The 19,078-nt window shown below is 39.3% G+C and overlaps 1 protein-coding gene across 2 annotated transcripts in view; it reads left to right on the top strand.

Moving 5' to 3' along the window:
- GRB14 (growth factor receptor bound protein 14) overlaps positions 1-19,078 on the top strand; it is a 116,458-nt gene that overhangs the window by 56,711 nt on the left and 40,669 nt on the right. For both annotated transcript variants that reach the window (XM_030327111.1, XM_030327113.1), the window contains one exon: positions 16,903-17,059. In XM_030327111.1, coding sequence (XP_030182971.1) covers positions 16,903-17,059 — 157 coding nt within the window. The remainder of the gene's footprint in view (positions 1-16,902; positions 17,060-19,078) is intronic.

The raw sequence follows: 19,078 nt of genomic DNA, 5'->3' as shown, positions 1-19,078 counted from the left end.
CTTTTTTTTCTCCAAGATTGAAAATTATTCCATACTTGTAATTAACTTGTCATTTTCCATATGCACCAAAATTTAAGGTGATCTTACAAATTGGTACCAGCATTTCTCAGAGTGTTTTGGGGGCAGCTTCTTGTTTTCCTAACAAGGCAGCAAGTGCCTTTTGCGTAAGTTTGCCATAAAGTTTGCTCATCCTGCATGAGTGGCTCTTGAAAAATAATTTGCCAGTTGGAATCCTAATCATTTGAAAGGCTGAGGGCATTTCTGAAAATGCTTAATAGCACTAGGGGATAATTTTGTTATCAGTCTGTGTATGTGATCTAAATGGCCTTAAGATTCTCCTGAGAGTGGCTGGGAACTTGAACTTTAAACATGGCCCGTAACACAGTATGGGTCTTTTTTTTTTTTTTTTTTTTCTTTTTTTTTGTAGAAGATCAAATACACTTTGATCTTTGAGGGACAGGGATTTTTGGTAGATTCTCTATCAAGTGAATTTTAGGAAAGATATTTTTTGTGTCCTCCAATTCTATTAGGGTCTTATTTCCTTGATTCTGGTTCACCAAGGTTCTAGTGAAGAAGGGTTCATCATATCTCTCAGAAATGGTTACATCCTCACCAAATGCTCTGAATGAATATTTTACCTCATAGCATTTTTCTCAGGGAACTACTAGGTTATATCTTTTTTTTTTTTTTTTTTCTGATGAGAGAAGTCTGAGTCTCTTGGGTGTTGAGTGACTTATGCAAGGTCACTCAGAAGGTCAATGGCAAAGCTAGAAATAGAATCTAGGTCTTGTGACTTCAGTGTGTTTCTCCTAGATATGTGTTACCTCCTGAAATTAATATGTTAATGAAATTGCCTTATGGGGTGTATAATTGCCATTCAACTTCTAGTCTGGAATTAGCTTAGGCAAATCCTTTCATCTCCCTCTGCACCTCCACCAACTCCCATATGTTCTAGTGTAGAAAACATTTTATTCAGAAAGCAATTGTCAGCAGCAAAGAGTGTGTGTGTGTGTGTGTGTGTGTGTGTGTGTGTCTGAGAGAGAGAGAGAGAGAGAGAGAGAGAATGAGCATTTATACCCAGAGCTCTAGATTGGTACAGTACATCAAGAAACTATTTTAAGGTCCTAGAGAATTAACAAAAGACTCAAGCATTGTAAAATATATATTAAGTGTAATATAAAATTCCTATTCTTTTTATAGAGAGCCTTCAAGATCAGAAGGCCAGATGTCCATTTTCTGATTTTATGGGTAGGCATGTTCTAAGCCTCTATCAGATTTATAGAGTTTTGTGAATTATGTTTACAAGCATTTCTCCATTATTTATCCATACCACAATTATGAGATGTTCGTAAGCACACAAGATCCTAAAGCATCTTCTGAAGTCTCAGAGAAAGAAGGGATAATTTCTTGAATATATTTTCCTTAAGATTCAAATCCTTTTGAAAATCTGAAATTCATGAGTATAATATGGAGCAGCGCCATTTATCCAAAGATTCAATTCTCTGTCTATACAAGAGAATAGTTTATGTTATATTCATTTCCTTCCTCATACAGTTAGAATCATTGCTATGACTTTCTAAAAATAGTTTTGTAAAAAGTGAAAGAATACAGATTATCATATCACTATTTTGCCCAGAAACTTTTAAATATATACAGAATCAGTCCAAATGTGTGTAGCATTCACTGAGCTTCAGGGCTTGTGTGCCCCGTGGCTTCTTCCCCAGCTTCCTGTGAAGCCTCCACTCAGTACATGGCTTTCTTCCTTGTGCTCCAAACAGTGTTTGATGTTTGTCCTTCTGTACTTCTGCCCCCAGTTTTGTGCTCCGTGGCCTATAGACAACTCCAGGATTCTGTTTGCTTTCCCAAAGGCTGTTTGTTGTCTGTGTCCCAGCTCAAGCTTTTAAGACTTTCTCAGCACATCTATCTTGGTGGTGTCTTGATTCAGGATCAGTGGACATGCCTTTGTTGCTTACTTCGCAATCCAGTATGTACTGCCATGTGACATCAATTTTAGTATCATCTTTTATGATACTGAAGTCTCATTAGCCATCCACAGTTATGTATCTTCTGCTTTCTGGCTATTTAGAGTTGACTTTTAGTGTTCTCTGTGTTACCGTGTGTGTGTGTGTGTGTGTGTGTGTGTGTGTGTGTGTGTGTGTTAATGTATAGGTCTTGTACTATCTGGTTTTCAAAATTTGTTGTTGTTTTTATTTTTGTCTTACCACTAGATTTTAAAAATTTAAGAGACTCCTTAAATAAAGTGCTTTGTCAGTTACGAGCTGAATTTCTATTTCACATACCCAGAAAACTGAAATGACAGTGCATTAAACGGGGAGGAGATTTATTTTTCTTTCACTTTACCAGAAGACTCAGTCTAAAACTAATGTAGCAGCCCCACAATGTCCTCAGGCAACCAAACTTCTTCTTGCTTTCTGCTGTATCTTCCTTAGTGTGGGTCTCTTTTCCTTTTATGGAAAGAGGAATGCAAATCTCCAGTCATCCTGCTCACATTCCTGGCATACAGAATGGGAAGCACCAAGGGCGTGCTGGCCTCCTCTGTCAGATGTTAACTGCCACCCTGAGGTAACCAGGAGCTTCTGCTTCATCTTACTGGCCAAGATTCTGTCATGTGGTCAGTCCTGGATACAGGGGGAGCCAAGAAGTGGAGGCCTTGAGCTCCACACACTGTTCTTCTCGTTAGAATCAGGACTCTTCAGGAAGGGAGAGGGGAACAGTGATTCTTGGTGGGCAGCTAGCCATCCCCACCACAAGTGCCTCCAACGTATTAGACATTCAATAAATATTTCTCCCTTGGATTTTTCTTATTGTTTTCAGGTACAAAATATGGCTTTGCTTTTTTGTTTGTTTGTTTTAAAGATTTTATTTTTAATAATCCCTACACCCTACATGGGGCTCAAACTTACAACCCCGAGATCAAGAGTCTCATGCTCCACTGACTGAGCCAGCCAGGCGCCTGTCTCTATGGTTATGCTTTTTGAACAAATGTATTCTGTTACTTGTATGGGGGTAGTAGAAGGTATAGTAAGTGGGGGAGAGAGTAGATTTCCTGAGCAGGGGAGGGTAATGGAGACCCACAGACGGCTGGCTTCCTTGGTTGGAAGGTAAGGTTGTAAAGTGGTAACCAGTACAGTATTATTTCTGTCTACACGGAGTTCTCATTCTTGCTAAACCTCATCCTTTCTTCTGCCCTTTTTGTTGTATACAGGGTACCTTTGTTGCATATCCACCTAGGAAGGGTACCACAGAGACAAATGGATTTTGTGTTTTCACAAAATGTTTCCTTTCCTGAGAAGTGAGTTTTTAGGAAGTGAGCTACAGTAGAGAATGTTGGTGTGTTTTAGAGCCAGGCAGCTCTGTGTTCGAGCTCAGCTCTGTCACTGACCAGTGGTGCGACTTTGGGTGCCTTCCTTGAAACTTTTCTGAGGATCATTTTCTCTGTCCTGGGGATGAGGATGTTTCCTCACAGAGCAGTTGGATAAATATTTAGAAATACTTGACACGTAGTAGAAGCTCGAAAAAATGTGAGTTTCTTCCCCACCCCCATCTGTGAAATGGCATGTTTTACTAGTTTCATAAACAGTTTAAAATCTCGCTATTACAATGAGCATAAATTGTTTTGTGTCCTGTCCTATTAAGGTAGTTATCCTTGTAGTAAATGAATCAAACAAAAAGTAGTTGTCCTTGATATATTACAGCCAGGGAGAGGAAGGCAATGTGTGTTTCACATGCTGGTTCCCTCAGCTCTTTTACTGTAACTTTAGGTGGGCTGTAACTGAATTAAAAAAATAATAATCCAACTATTATATGCTGACAATTTTTACTTTTAAGCTGGGACCATAGATTTAAATATAATTAGATAGGTTCGATTATTTCTCTTTTCACTGTCCTGGGGAATATTAGGCAGGAACTTCTGGGTTATGTATTTGAAAGCGGTAAAATTGTGCCTAATATAGAGACATTTGTCTCAGTAGATAAAAGTGATGTTGCTGGAATGTTAGCTACATGATGGCAGAGGCGGTGTCACTTTTGATCATCACTGGACTCAAGTGCCCAACATGGGGCAGGTACAACATTGGTATATAATTACTGTTAGTTGAATAAACACGATGTTTGAAAAAATAGAATTGGACTGTTTGAATACTCACCTGTTATTGGCATTTCCTTCTCTACATTCGCGACCCTGTTGCATTCACTTCCTTTTCCCCTGGTTTCATACCTTGGGAAAAGCCAGTCAGAGTCCACCCTGCATCGTCATTACCTTTATCCAGCTCCAGCTTGCTGCTGTGGGCAACTCTGTGTACTCACTGCCCTCAACACATACCCATAAAATGAAAGCAGCTCTAACGTGTCCAGCACTGATTACACATTCTCTTTAGTCCTCATAAGAACCCTACAGGATTAGTGGACAATTCCAGTTTGGGACGAGGAGTGTGAGGCTTGGAGGAGTTAAGTGCTGCCCACAGCACACGTCTGGTCCGTGACCAGGCAGGACTGAGTTCCGGGCCAGCTCTGTGCATGCAGGAGGCCACCTCTCCCAGCCGCGTGGGCTCACTTGCGGTGGGGCCTTTTCCATCTGCCACTAAGAGCTCTCTGCCCTCTCTTGCAGTCCTTTGGTTGGACCAGTCTCACCTTTCTGCCTATCTCTCTTCTTCCTCTTGTCATTTTATCTGGTTGTGTACTCAATCTTGCCCTAAAGGTGTAGCGACTAAACCCTATGTCAGAGTTCCTCAGCGCTCAATAGTTCTGGAGAAGCCTCTGAGACTTACTGAATGCCTTATTTGCTTTCAAAAATTTACAGTAAAAATCACTTATATTAATTGAGCCCTATCAGTTTGCCAGCAGTTTGCCAATTTTTAGTATGAGGAATCTAACTCGTAACCTGGTGGTTGAGGATCTGATCACAGAGCGGACTGCAAAGTCCACCATCACCATGAACACCTGGACTGAACCTCCATATGAATGAGGGCCATGACCCACATTGTTCTGTGAACCACAGTGCCTGGTCCACATTTGGCAAGGAAGGCAGATTAAAAATAGGCTCATTAATAGTCTCAGACCCTTGCCTGGGGGCAGTCTCAGGGCTGGCTCTCCTGACTATTCCCCAGCACCGGAAGCCAAGTCTAGAAAATAAGAATCTCTTTTTGGCAGAAGAAAGAAGCAAGGCTTTTGGTAATTTCAGATATTAAACCCTCTGAGAGGGTAGGGTCAAGATTTTCTACCCCTGTAAGATATCAAAAACAGTTGCTCTTCAGACTGTTCCTAAAGAAGAGGAATTCAAAAATCGTCTTTGGCAAAAACACCATTGTTAGAAAGTGATTATAAACGCTTCCTAGTCAGCCATGTACGGTTAGACGTATACATTCAGTTATATTAGTGAAAATTTCAGGGATTTTATAGTTTCAACGTTTATTTATTTTTGGGACAGAGAGAGACAGAGCATGAACGGGGGAGGGGCAGAGAGAGAGGGAGACACAGAATCGGAAACAGGCTCCAGGCTCTGAGCCATCAGCCCAGAGCCTGACGCGGGGCTCAAACTCACAGACCGCGAGATCATGACCTGGCTGAAGTCGGACGCTTAACCGACTGCGCCACCCAGGCGCCCCAGGGATTTTATAGTTTCAGAAGATAAATTAGTTTGGGTAGTTCTATCAAGATTCAAAGAAATGTTTTGAAATTACCATTCTAAGTACCAGACTAACTCCAGCTTGAGTTCCAGGAAGAATTCTTGCTGAGGTGACTTGATATACAGTGTGTGTGTGTGTGTGTGTGTGTGTGTGTGTGTGTATACATATATTCCAAAAAATCCTTATTGAAGTTAGGATGTACACGATTGATCTGAAAAATTCCAATTGTTAAGAATATTTAAAAATAGCTTTAAACATTTTAAAAGCTTGTAATTATGATAGTACCTGCACAGGGTTAAGAATGTTAAAGTTGTAATTTTCAAAACATCGTTATTTTCTCTATTTGTACACGCTGAGAAGTAAAGACTCCCTCTGCTGGCTGTTTCAGGGCATGCAGATTTCCGGCAAGTTAATATGGAGAAAAGTGAAACAAGGAACAACCTGTCTTGATATTCCAAAAGCAAGGTGCTTTGGCACATACGTGAATTTTTATATTGTGGTTTTTAGTTATCTAGCACTTCATCTGAGATGGCGTGTAGAAGCAGCGGCTTACAGCCACATGGAAGTTGGAGGAGCAGAGTGGCAAGAACCGAGGCAGGTCGGAGCCCAGAGAAGGGACTCTGGCTGGCTGTGCCGGGGAACAGCTAGCATCCCAAGCAAGTCAGACCTTCTTCAGTCTCGGCTTCTTTGTTTGTAAAATGAGAGGACGTCAGTGGATGTTGTCCAAGAGTCCTCTTGACCTTTCATATTTTATGATTCAAGCAGCACTGGCTGTATTTCTTGTACACAAATGTGCTTTATACATGTTTTACACTGATATAAAATAAATATTTAGCAAATTGAAGGAAAGGTAAAATTACAAAAATGGTTATAAATCACTTGCTCCTAGTGCTGACACAGCATGGGAGTGTTAAGTCTAGAAAGTGATATTTTGTGTGCTATTATAAGTTTATACAATAATATCTCCCAAATGTCCCAGAAAGACAGCATAGCACATTTCATTGATCCTGTGACACCTTAAGTTACAAGAAACATCATTATGTTCTATGTTTCCAATGAAACTATGACAGACCACTGATGGTAAGTTACATCCAAGTTTCAGACAAGTTAAATGTGAGGAGATGTGCTTTTAAAAATTAGTAAAATAAGGCACTTCCTGAAAGTGCTTCAACTGATGCCAGACAACCCAAGAATTGCAATAAAAAGTCCAGTGTTCTGGGCACTAATAAACATTTTCTTTCTACTCTTCATGTTTCCCCCTCCCTTTTCTTAACACTTTTTCCACCCCTCCCCAACTTGTCCTTCTCACTGTGTGAAACTGTTTTTTCACTTTTTTGCCTAGACATGTCTTATGGGTATTCTGGGAATAAATGATTGCTTAAACCCTGAAACGAGATACTGGAATAACATTGTGTCCAACATAAGCATGACCAGTGGTTTTCTGCTTTAAATATGAATAAGCATTAGCACTTGTGAAGGTTTTTCTTTTACTTCAAAGACGAATTAGTCAGCACTGGCATCTTCACAGGAATTACATGAGTTTTAAAAACACTGAGGCTTCAGAGAACACTCTTTTGATGAAGTCACTGGAAACATTAGTGTGGGATTTGGGATTTGACCCTCTTTATTCATATTGGATTTAGGTCCTAAAATAACACGCATATATGCATATGTAGATGTGTGTGTGCGTGGTTTAGGACATCTTTAGACTTTATTTTTAGTGTTTGCCTTCTTTTATAATGAAATTGGAGCTGTTTCTTTTGCCTTTTCCCCCTGCCACATAACAGAGCACACTGAAAGGGCTTCCAGTTTTTTAATCACAAAACTGAACCCCCACTTGAGTCTTTCTGGCTACCCATGAGGGAGAAGAGAAGGAGCAGCCTGTAGAGATCTTGGCCTGAGAAGAAGGGCAGAAAGGGTCAAGAACAGAGTTGGAGTCTCAGAGAGGGTAGAGGGGTATCAGGGAGACTTTCTGCGTGCCCCTTGGCCTGCACACTGGGTCTCTTCTCCTGGATGGGAGACTGGCCAGGCCATGATGTGACAGTGTTACTATTCTAATCTGTCAGGTGTGGCAGTGCTCAGTCCCCTGCAATGTCAACGTTGGGGCATTTCCACGCCGGGCCCCTTTGGCTTGATGCTGGATGGGAAACAAATTCATACATCATACATCTCCATCCGTATATTTTGAATTTATATCCAGAACTTCTGGAAGTTCTACATGTATCTCCAGTAACACAGGCCATTTTTTAAAAAAGTTTATTTATTTTGAGAATGAGAGAGTGTGTGTGCACAAGCAGGTGAGGGGCAGACGGAGGAGGAGAGAGAGAATCCCAAGCAGGCCCCATGCTGTCAGTGCACAGCCTGACTCAGATCTTGATCTCAGGAACCGTGAGATCGTGACCTGAGCCAAAATCAAGAGTTGGCACACTTAACTGACTGAGCCACACAGGCACCCCAGCAACACAGGTCCTTTAACTCTGAATTCGTTTATCCACTCTGAGTGTTTATCCACTCAGGCCCTGTGATTTCCCCACTGAGATGAAATCGCATACAAATGTAGACAAGTTCAGAGTTTTTACAGAGATGGTGTGGGGGTGATCCAGCTTGTGACCTAGAGGACTGTGGACTCAGGGAAGGAGCCTGGCTCAGTCACTGGTGACTTGATGGATCTGCCTCACGGAACTCGGAACCGTCTGCCTCAGTTTGGTTAATAAACCCTCGTAGGGTAGATGTTCTGTTACTCGTCGCTGAACTGGTTCCTAAATGGTTAGGTGACCATGTGGTTGTTTGCCATTATTCTCTTACCAGTTTGTACACATGTTCTTGTGAACTTTCATTTAAAACTTAATTCTGTATTTCCAACCATTGGGAAAAGGCATTCTGTCATTTGTGGATCTGAAAACTGCTCCCTTCCGTGGTGGGCTCCCTGCTGGTTTGCACCGATGGAAACCTGTGGTCCGCAGTGCTGGGTGAAGAGCCTTCTCGAACATGCCTCCTGACACTTGAGCTTCCTCACCCGCTCCTCATAACTTCGTGCCTCTGCTCTTGGCAAAGCGGTCTGTCTCTTGTTGCATGCGTGTTTTTTGCTTCTTCAGTCCTTGGTGTCTTTACTCCTAAAATTTAATATTTGTCCTGCCCAGAGGTCCTCTGACCTTTTTTTTTTTTTTTTTGAATTCTCATAGAATACCAGAATTGAAATGGGCCAGAGAAGTCACCTTCTCCACCTTTATTCAGTTCACAGATTTCATGAAAGCTTTGCTTGTGTTTTCTCTTTGGTCTCCGGGTATTTTTTCTTCCCTGGAGGTTTTCAAACCCTATGAGGTTTCAAAGCTACTGTTTTGGAATGCCTAATGTTGTCTCCTGCAGGGCTATGCATGATGGCTTCATTTTTCACTATAAGAATAGTTTTGATTATCAGCTGTGTGCCAGGTACTGTTCTAATTGCTAGAGACACAAGGGGAAGAAAACAGTGACATCATCCCTGCTGTCATGCAGCATTCTGAGCAGTGGAGGTTGATGGATAGTAATCACGTGGTTGTGCACATGCATACATGGCATGAAGGGCCTGGACCTAAACTGAGAGGGTCATTGAAACTTCCCCGCAGAAATAATGGCTCATGTGAGGGATGGAAAGTAGAAGGTGGGGAGATAGTGTACAAAGCAGCTCTAGTAGCATATGCAAAGGCCCCGTGTCGGGAAGGAGCACGGCTGTTTCAAGAAACTGAGAAAAACAAAATAATATGTTTGGAGTTAGAGAAGAAGGAAAGGATTATAGGGTGTAGATCTGAAAGGAGCCACAAGGGTATGGAATAGACAAGTTTGTGCCAGTCAGTTTCTGTAATTCTGATATTGGTGACAATACGTATTTTGAGTTAATATCTTATAACTAATTGAACCTGTGCTGCTCATGCTCAAGTAAAATGTGTTATTGAATATCTTTTTTAATGGAGAGAATGGAAGACATCCTACTACCTGACTTCTCTAAACCATGTACTCTTTTGCTCTTAATAAATATTTGACAATTAGAAAAATAAAACAGAGTGGCCATAAAGAAGCAGTAGCTTTCCTTGAGCTGTTAGGGCCTTTTGAACAGTTTTTGTTTTTTAAAGTATGCCATTTTGCTAGAGATTTGGAATAAGTAATAATGAATATATTATTTTCCATTTCCTTCAAGGGAACACAGTGAGTTACTTAATTCAAAATATCTGAGACTGTCTTCTCTTATCTTAGGACACTGCATTCCTTTATGTAGAAGAATGTAAAAATCCAGGGCCACTCTGACCTTGATATAAAAATATTTCTCATGATTTAGGTACATTGCCTATCTGTTAAAAATAATAGAGTAAAAAATGGAAACATTAAAAGATAGCTTTATAATCCTATTGCACTTGGATGATAAACTTTTAACGAGCTATAGAAAATAAACTTTCCTTGGGACCTAGTTGAGGTCACACCTCTAAGGGCCTTGTTTCTTACTTTCTATTAACCATATGTAAACAAAATAGATAATTAGTGGATACAATGGATAAATTAATGTTTGTTTTTAGAAGTTATATACTTTCTTCATGGTAAGGTCTTAGTATTTAAATGTGATGTTTAAGTTATTGTAAATTAAATAGTAATTAATAAGAGTCAGTGTCTAATTAAATATTAAATGTAGTATTTAAATGTAGTTAATTTAAAAGTTAAATTTAAATTTTCCCAAAATAAAAACTTTGGCACAAGAGATAACCATGCCCCAATGATCTTTTTTTTTTCTTCCTCTTTTGCTCTTTCTTCTTATTTTCTTTCTTTATTTAAAAATTTTTTCTCACTTCATTCTGTGGATTCTTGGTCATGTATTTATGCATAATCCATGCTTATTTTTTACCTGCTGAGTGATTATCCCACCTTCCATCCCCCTCCTCTGAAAAAAAAAACAAGGATACATGGGGGAAAGCTACCCTGTATTAATTCCTCACCGGTGCTCCCTTCTGCTTTGTAACATTGCCGCATGATCAGATGGCAGTCCTGAGTTTGTCTCAGATATTCCAGGATGAATCCGGGCTGAGAAAGGACTATCTATACCATACCGTCACATTCCTGGGGTCTGCAGGGAGGAGCAGAACGGCTGCCCGTTGGGGCCTTGCCTAGAGCTTTCCTAAGGCTTTATGAATAATCTGCTCTGAGAATCAGAATTTCCAGTGATTGTAGCAGATGATTACCATGTGTGCTTTGGAGGCAAGGTGATACATATCGGATTGACTTTCAAATTTGATCCCTTTATTTTTTCAGAAATGGCCGTTGTTTGATTTTTAAATATTTTATATCTTTTAGTCTTGAGGCCTTAAGGGCCTCAAGCTTTCTTCTAAAAAGTTAACCATTTCTTGCCATCCCTGTATATTTGAATGTTGTTGTGTCTACCGCTTTGAAAATGGGTTATGTTAATTTTTTAATCTTTTGCCTCCACTTACTTTTATGGAGGGCAGTCAGGGGAATTGAAGTATAAAGTGTATGAACTGTCTTGATAAGGAGGATGTCAGCCAAAACAGAGATCTGCTTCAGCCACATTTCAGCATATCCCCTGCGGGGGCTACTTTTCCTATGTGGTACTATTTCACTAGTTGCCATATGCTCCCAGAGAAGTTTTTCAAACTGTAAACCACTCCAAAGGCCAAGGTTGCTCTGACTGTCAGGATTACAGTGACCGGGCAGGGCTTCCTAAACACAGCCTGTGTGTACCGTGTTGGCTGTCCTTGGGCACTCGCTCTGTTTATGCTGCTGGGATGTTATAGACAGGCCTTATCAGTGCATGTCTCTCTTGCTAGTCAAGTATCTATCTGGTCATTGATGCAACAAAGAAAGTTCTTATACTTTTTTAGTGTCAGGCAGGATTTCTTCCTGCTGCTATGTAATTTCAAATGATCAATTAGTATGAATAATATTTTTCTCCCCGTTTTTCACTTTATAAAGCAAGCTGGGAATTTAGATCACGGAACTTGAAATTATAATATCCCTTTATTAAGTAGCGTAATTATATGATTTTAAAATTTCTTTGTTACCACTCAGTGTGTAGAGGAAACAGGATGCCATTATGTTGCTCTAATAATTCTTAAGAACAGCCCTGCTACTTGTTTTTACCTAATCACAAAAGTTTTTAACTTAATTTTAATCCATACTAGTCATGTAGGTTTTCAGATGATTTGACTTTTTTTCTTACATAGGGCAGTTTTGTGTAGTAATACTTTTGGCAAGAGGCATATTCAACTCCAGTAGAGAGTTAAGGCTTATTAGATTAGCATTTCCTTTTTCGTATATTTTAAGGAGAAATAAATACTCATAAAGTGAGACTTTTAACCAAGACACCCCTTTGTGGTATAAAGAATTTTTCACAATTATTGAGTAGATTTGAGAGATGACAGGAATTTATTCCTGTGGAATATCAATTAAAATATAATTTTATCATTCTTAGGTAAATATGTACTTTGGATATATGTCAATTAAATAAGAGGTAAAAAATACAAATTTAAAATGGAACTCGAACAAAAGTACCAAGCTTTTCTTCCAGTGGGTGTTATTTATTTTAAAATGAGTACATGCACCTATTCTAAAAATTTGAGTTGGCCTAGCCCTTCTAAATTTATGTGTCTTCATTCTTGGCAACCTGTTTCTTTCAAATTTGCAGTAATATAGTCTGAAGAAAATAATGGCATTTCCTAATTGGTTAGATGCCTTTTCCTTTGCCTCTTGTTCAGTTCTTGCCCACTACTTGAATTTGGCTTAGGCTTCAGAATGTCTCTAGTTGTGTTTTTTTTTTTTAATTTATTTCCTTTAATATAAAAATATAGTAGATAAGAAAAAATAGAGCATGAAAAGTAAGAGGCATACTTCTGTTAGCCCAGGTGATGGGAGTTTTCTGTAAGAAAACATGGGTAGTCGGGAAGCCTTCCCAGCGACCTCCATGTCATTCCCATTTGCCCCCCATCTCCTGACGTGAGATTTGCCAGCTGGCCTCTGAGGGAACTGAGACAGTGGCTCATCATCGTGGCACATGAAGGAGCAGTCACAGGGTTGGATCCTCTTTTCCTCTCAAGAGTGGTCGTCTTTGTCAGGAGCATGCAGCAGGGCCTGACCCAGTCAGCGTCAGCCAGAGCACGTGGAGGTGCAGTGGACAGCATCCCTTAGAATCCCACCGGTTGTCTGTCACAGATACAGGTCCTCAGGACACGCCCTTAAGAACACTAGGCTCCCTGCTTGCAGTCAGGGGAAACACGGAGATTACAGGCAGATCTTGGGATCTTTGTGAACCACATGTGTTAACCAGAAAGCGAGTGAATTGATGTGAAAGGTCAAACAGTTGCATCTGATCTTGGCGATGTATTTTCACGACCTTTCTCATATGACCTTATGTAGCAACCTCAATGACTGCGAAACTCAGAACTGCCCACAAACAGCGATATTGAGTCAATTCTTACCTAGGACTGTTTGTAAGAAAACATGTGTATCTGTGGATCATTGAGAAGAATTTGAATTTACTGAGCATTACGATTTAATAATCATACACTTTGTGACAAAATATTTTTAAATTAAAGTTTATAAATAGGTATTGAGTACTTACTATGTCAAAACGCTTTGGCTCTTCAGGGGTACAAAGTTCATTTGTTCCGAAGATCTTTATTAAGCCATACATACGCTGCCTTGGGCCAGGTACCTGAAATATGATGTCAAATGGTAAATAAACAGAGATTTTCCTTGAAGAAATTTATTAGTACAATTGAGGAGAAGGGCCTGCAAATAGAAAATTATAAAATAAGAGTATGTAAAAGAGTAATATAAATTACAAAGGCTTGGGCAGTCAGGGAAGACGTTCTGGAGGAAGTGCCATGGAAACTGGGACCAAACAGTAAGTAGGAATTTGCCAAATAAGGTAAGTTGTTGGTGGTTGGAGTGTTGATCCCAGTTAGAGGGTACCTCACATGCAACTAAAAAAGAACAGCTTACAAGTACCTGACCTATTTGGCTAGGATCGTAGAATGACCTGTTATATAGGCTGGTTTCCTGGAGAATGTACATGTTGTGTGCATCCTAGAGTTTGGGCTTTATTCCATGTGTTCCCACTTTCCTGGGTCCCTTTCTACCTCATGTTATCTTTCAGACTTTCTTGCCTCTAAGTCACCATTAGTATTGGTACTTCTCAGGGTTCAGTCCTAGATTCTCTTTTTCTTTTGTTTTTCCTTTTCTCCCTCGCCAGGCGTATCCGTGTCCATGGGTTTGTTTCTGACTTAAAAGCTCGATGGTTCTTAAGTCAATTCTGAACTTAGGACCATATATCCCTATTACCACCATCCTACCCACCACCTCAGTTTCCTTCCTCTTTGCTGCTCCTGCCATCCCTGACTCCTCTCAGTCTTTAGAACTTGCCAAATTCCTTCTTACCCAAGGGACTTCTGTTCCCTTAGCTGAAATGCTCTCACCTTCTCTTGGCCTGGCTCTAGCCCACTCTTCAAGTCTTGGCTTACATTATCACTTTTTCACAGATACCTTCCAGGTCTCTCACCCTAACCTAAGCCCCATTTTATGATTAGTAATATGCCATACTTTTATGCTTTAGTTGGTAATTATTATTTTTTTAATACTGCTTTCCCTACTAGACTTTAAGCTCTCTGAAATGAACAACAGTCTCTGTCTGTGACAGACAGCCTTATATTAAAACACTTAGCAAAGGATGTGCACCTTGTAAGGGGTCTTAGTAAATATGATGAGCTGCTTGAGTTGGGACAACAAGGAGCCACTGAAGAATCTTAGTAGCAGAACGACCTGATTGGATTGGCAATAAGCAAGTTACTTCTGCCAGCAGTATGGAGATTGACCTGGAGGGGGTCCATGGCTACAGCAAGGGAGAAAAGTAGGTAGGTGTTACCAGTAGACACGGCACATATAAAAACACAAAGAAATCAAATTCACTTGTTCCAGGGGCTCTGAGATATTCTCAAGATTATTTTCATCTCTTAGTGTGGCTTACTCCACGTGGGCCTCATTTTCCCACACTCTTTCTCTTTGTGAACAATAACAGCTTCATCCTACGTCTGCCCAATAGAAAAGAGGGTCCACTCTACGGTTATGTGAACAGATATCCAGATTGGCTCTGACTGGCTCTGATGAGGTCATACGCCCTTCTCTGAAGTAATAACTGTTGCCAGAGGGATTCTGGGTGCTGGTAGATCAGTCTGGATACTATCTATCCGGATCTGAGGCAGTGGTATGAACCGGTATGGTAAGACATGTTTTTGTATACATGCTGCTACCACGGCTGATTTCAAGCTGGATGCCTGACTTGCAGCTCCTGAGTGTTTAACAGCTGGCTCTGGTAAGCCTGTCCCTGCAGCTCTAGGTCTCCATGGCTGAGCTGGAAGGAGAGCTGCAGGGGTCACAAGGACCGATGGTGAGGGAGGGAGTGTGCTCTAAAAGGCAACCAGAATATTGTTAGAGAAGACAGGTAGGTACCTGGTAGCCAGTCTACCAAGGAAATTTGCACTGTACTATGCATAAAGTATACTTCGGTGTCATGATTTTCGTTTACCTAAGAATTTTTTAAAGTTCCTATATCATTTCCTTGAATAACATGGTGAGACATTATATAATATTCCATTCTATGAAAGTACTGTCATTTACCGTTCTTTTATAGTTGAATATTTAGATTAATAGAATTATATGTAACGCTTTGCTGGGTATGTCTATGCTTAAAGCCATTTTCCACATTTAGGACAGATTTACTGAGATGGTTTACATAAGGGAAATTACTGAGTCAACGGAATGGACCTTTTAATGCTTTTGAATACTTTCCAATAGGTGTACAAAATAGTTTTACCAATTATATCACTCCTATCACTGTAAGAGAGCAAGTATTTCATCACACTGTTATAAAGTGCAATTAAAAAAAAAATGGTAGGACAAGGGCACCTGAGTGGCTCAGTCGGTTATGCATGAAACTCTTGATTTTGGCTCAGGTCATAATCTCACAGTTCGTGAGACCAAACCCTGCATCGGGCTGTGCGTTGACAGGGCAGATCCTGCTTGGGATTCTCTCTTTCCTCTCTCTGCCCCTCCCCTGCTTGTGCGCATGTGCTCTCTCTCAAAATAAATAAATAAACATTAAAAAAAATTGGTAGGACAAAATTGATAAATCATTTTTATTTGCATTTGTTTGAATTACTAAAAATGTTGAAATGTCTATTTTTGTAACAAGTGTATTTCTTATAGTGAATTTTCATACCATTTCCCACTTGTGTGTGTAAATGTTGATCTTACTATATCATTATCATAGGTGTTTATCTTCTTATAATTAATTTAATTAATATACAACCATACCATAGTTAATAATGGAAATTCTAACACAGAGCACGACTTGGGAAATGTTAAGGGGAGTGTTGTATATGAAATTCTCTCTAATTCTGTATAATTTAGAGTAACATTAGCTGCTGTGATATATAAATACAAATTCACAGTAAGTGAACACAATAAAAGTTTATTTCTTGCTCATGTCAAAGTTCCATATGGACGTTCTTAGTTGGACACCTTTCGTGTGGTCATGGTGGGATAAAGGCTCTTTTTGTCCTATGGCTTTTCTTCCCTCTAGGTCCTTGTAGTCATTTCCATTCAGTGGGAGGGTGGCCTAACAATGGGGGACAATATGTGGGAGATTTTTATGGATGAGGCCTGAAAGTGCAACATTGAATGTGCTTACATTCCATTGACTAAAACTCAATCCCATGGATACAACTAATTGCAAGGGGGAAAAAATGATTTGGTACACATCTAGCCAGTCTTTGCCCAAGTTTCAAGAACCTGAAAATAGAGACATCTTTCCATAAAGGCTGATTTACTTACTGCTTTTACTACCTGTATATATCTGGGAATGAATAGCCCATGTTACTTGGATTACAGGATTTAAATATGGAATGGAAAATTTTAAGTATTGTTAAGGGATATATAGCTTTTTAGTAGACCAGAGTGGTAGAGAAATGACAGCAAATGGTCACTGAACATCCTCTACTTTAGACACTGAAGAGAAGAGAGTAGAAGTTGTCAGACATAGTGATTTGACATGTTATGAACAAGTTTTGGATAGGCAACATTTTTTCAGTGTTTTAGAAAATTAAATGTACAAGAATCCATATAAGGACTTTGTAATTAGCTCAGCCAATAAGTTTGACGACTTATTAGAGTGATATTTTTTAATAGACTATTTTAGCTCATTTTCTTATTTCTACCTACACAGGTAATTAAAGTATACAGTGAAGATGAAACCAGCAGGGCTGTAGAGGTACCCAGTGACATAACTGCCCGAGATGTTTGCCAGCTGTTGATCCTGAAGAATCATTACATTGATGACCACAGCTGGACCCTTTTTGAGCATCTGCCTCACATAGGTCTAGGTAAGGATACAGAACCGTAGTCCATATCCTTGCTTTTCTGTTCCTTATAGCTTCAATCATATGGCAAAGAGTTTCTTCAGACGTAGAAAAATAGAAGAGAATTATGAATAGTCTTTTTCTTTATTTTTGGTGTTGTTGGTTGGGACACAAAGAATGTAGCACAAAATGAAAGTAAGGGTAGAAATATTACACATTTAGCACACTTCTTTGTTTAAATAATGATTTAGGGAAATTTGGGAGCCAAAACACAGAGTCCAAGTTGATAGAAAGATAAATGCCATAATAATCGTTGGTAGCACAGTGAACATTTTTTGAGAAGTTAATAAAATAAGCTGTTATCTGAACTACTTTTTGAACTGGTTGTAGTGAAGACACGGGAAATTTCTACACTGGTGCTTCTCTTTATGGATGTGTAAACCCTAAATTTTTCTAGAAGAACTAAGTAACTCTTTTACATTTTAAAGTCATAAACATAAAGAGTAATCTTCAAAAATATTTTGTAAATTGGAAATGCAGCTCTGTGTTGTAAAATGTAGAGGGCTTTCTCCTCCATTTTTTAAAACAAGTTAAAAGAATATTCATTCTTCTGTTGGAGTGAGACAGAATTTGGCAACAATTTTATTTCACATTTTCTTATTTTTACAGGTATTAGTGTTAAAGAACATGTTCCCCTAATAAGTAGTGAAAAAGAAAGGGGTTTGTTATGTTCATGCCATCCGATTCTTTGAATTCCATATTTGTTTCCTGCGGCTGCTCTAACACATTGCTATACACCTAGTGACTTACAACAACCAAACTTTATTCTTGTGGCTCTGGAGGCCAGAAGTCTAAAATCAGTATCGTCGGGTTGAACTTAAGGCATCGGCAGGGATGCACTTCTCTTGGAGGCTGTAGAAGACCAGCTGTTCCCGCACTCTTCCAGCTTCTGGAAGCATTCCTCGGCTATGGCCATGTCACTTCAGTCCCTACTTTCGTGGTCACACTGGATTTTCCTTCTCTGTCTGTGTCAAATCACCCTCCGCCTCTGTCTTATAAAAATGGTACCATTTAGAGTTTACCTGGATAATCCAGGATAATCTCTTCGTTTTAAGGTCCCTTAATCACATCTGCAAAATTCTTTTTTTTTTTTTTTTTTGCCATTTTAGGTAAAATTCACAGAAAACCTGAATTCTGAAGGTATGCTATATGGGCCAGGGCAACTTGCTGTCATTGCCTTCCCAGGGCAGAAAAAGTTCAACATATATTTTCTGTGTTGATATTTGTGACTAATTTAACTTCTATTCATGACCATTAATCTCCTTAAAGTATGATGTTGACTCTCAATAGACATCTGCCATATTCTAAACTTATCTTGTTTACATATGCTCTTAATTAGCATATGAAATTACAGTATTCTATACTATTAATTTTTTCTTTGGGAGCAACTTAAAAAACTTTTTTTTTTTTTTTTTGGTTATAGTCACGGCAGTTTATCCCTAACAAATAGCTTGAAACTCAATAATAAAAATCTACTCTGTAAATCACTGAAACCACAGCAAGTGATATTAAGGAATAAAACGCACAGGTCTTTTAATGTTGAGGCTTCAAGTGGAACGCTGAGAATTAATTTGAGTTGCATACTAAGTTTAAGATTTTAGGCATCAAATAGAAATATGTTTCTCCATTACTCTATTTTCTGGAAATGCTGAAATAAAATCAAAGATGTGAGAATATTGTCTCATGGCTTTGTCAACCATGCATCAGGCCAAAGATTATGGGAAAGAAATGGGGTTCCACAGCCTTCTTGTGTTCTTTTTCCTCCTTTTGGTTTTCACTCAGATTATATCTTTAAATAGTAGAAAAGCTGCAGGCATGATGCTCTCCAAATACTGATGCATATTAGATTTACCATCTTCCATATCTGTATTTATTTATTAGCTGCTTTATTTCTGTAAGGATACACTGAAACATTAGATGGTAGCTAACGAATATCTATTTTCTTCACTTATTTATTGTCTAATTTCTCTATTTTAACATAAT

This window comes from Lynx canadensis, chromosome C1, assembly GCF_007474595.2.
Source record: "Lynx canadensis isolate LIC74 chromosome C1, mLynCan4.pri.v2, whole genome shotgun sequence".
NCBI lineage: Eukaryota > Metazoa > Chordata > Mammalia > Carnivora > Felidae > Lynx > Lynx canadensis.
This window is presented reverse-complemented; position numbering and strand designations above follow the sequence as displayed.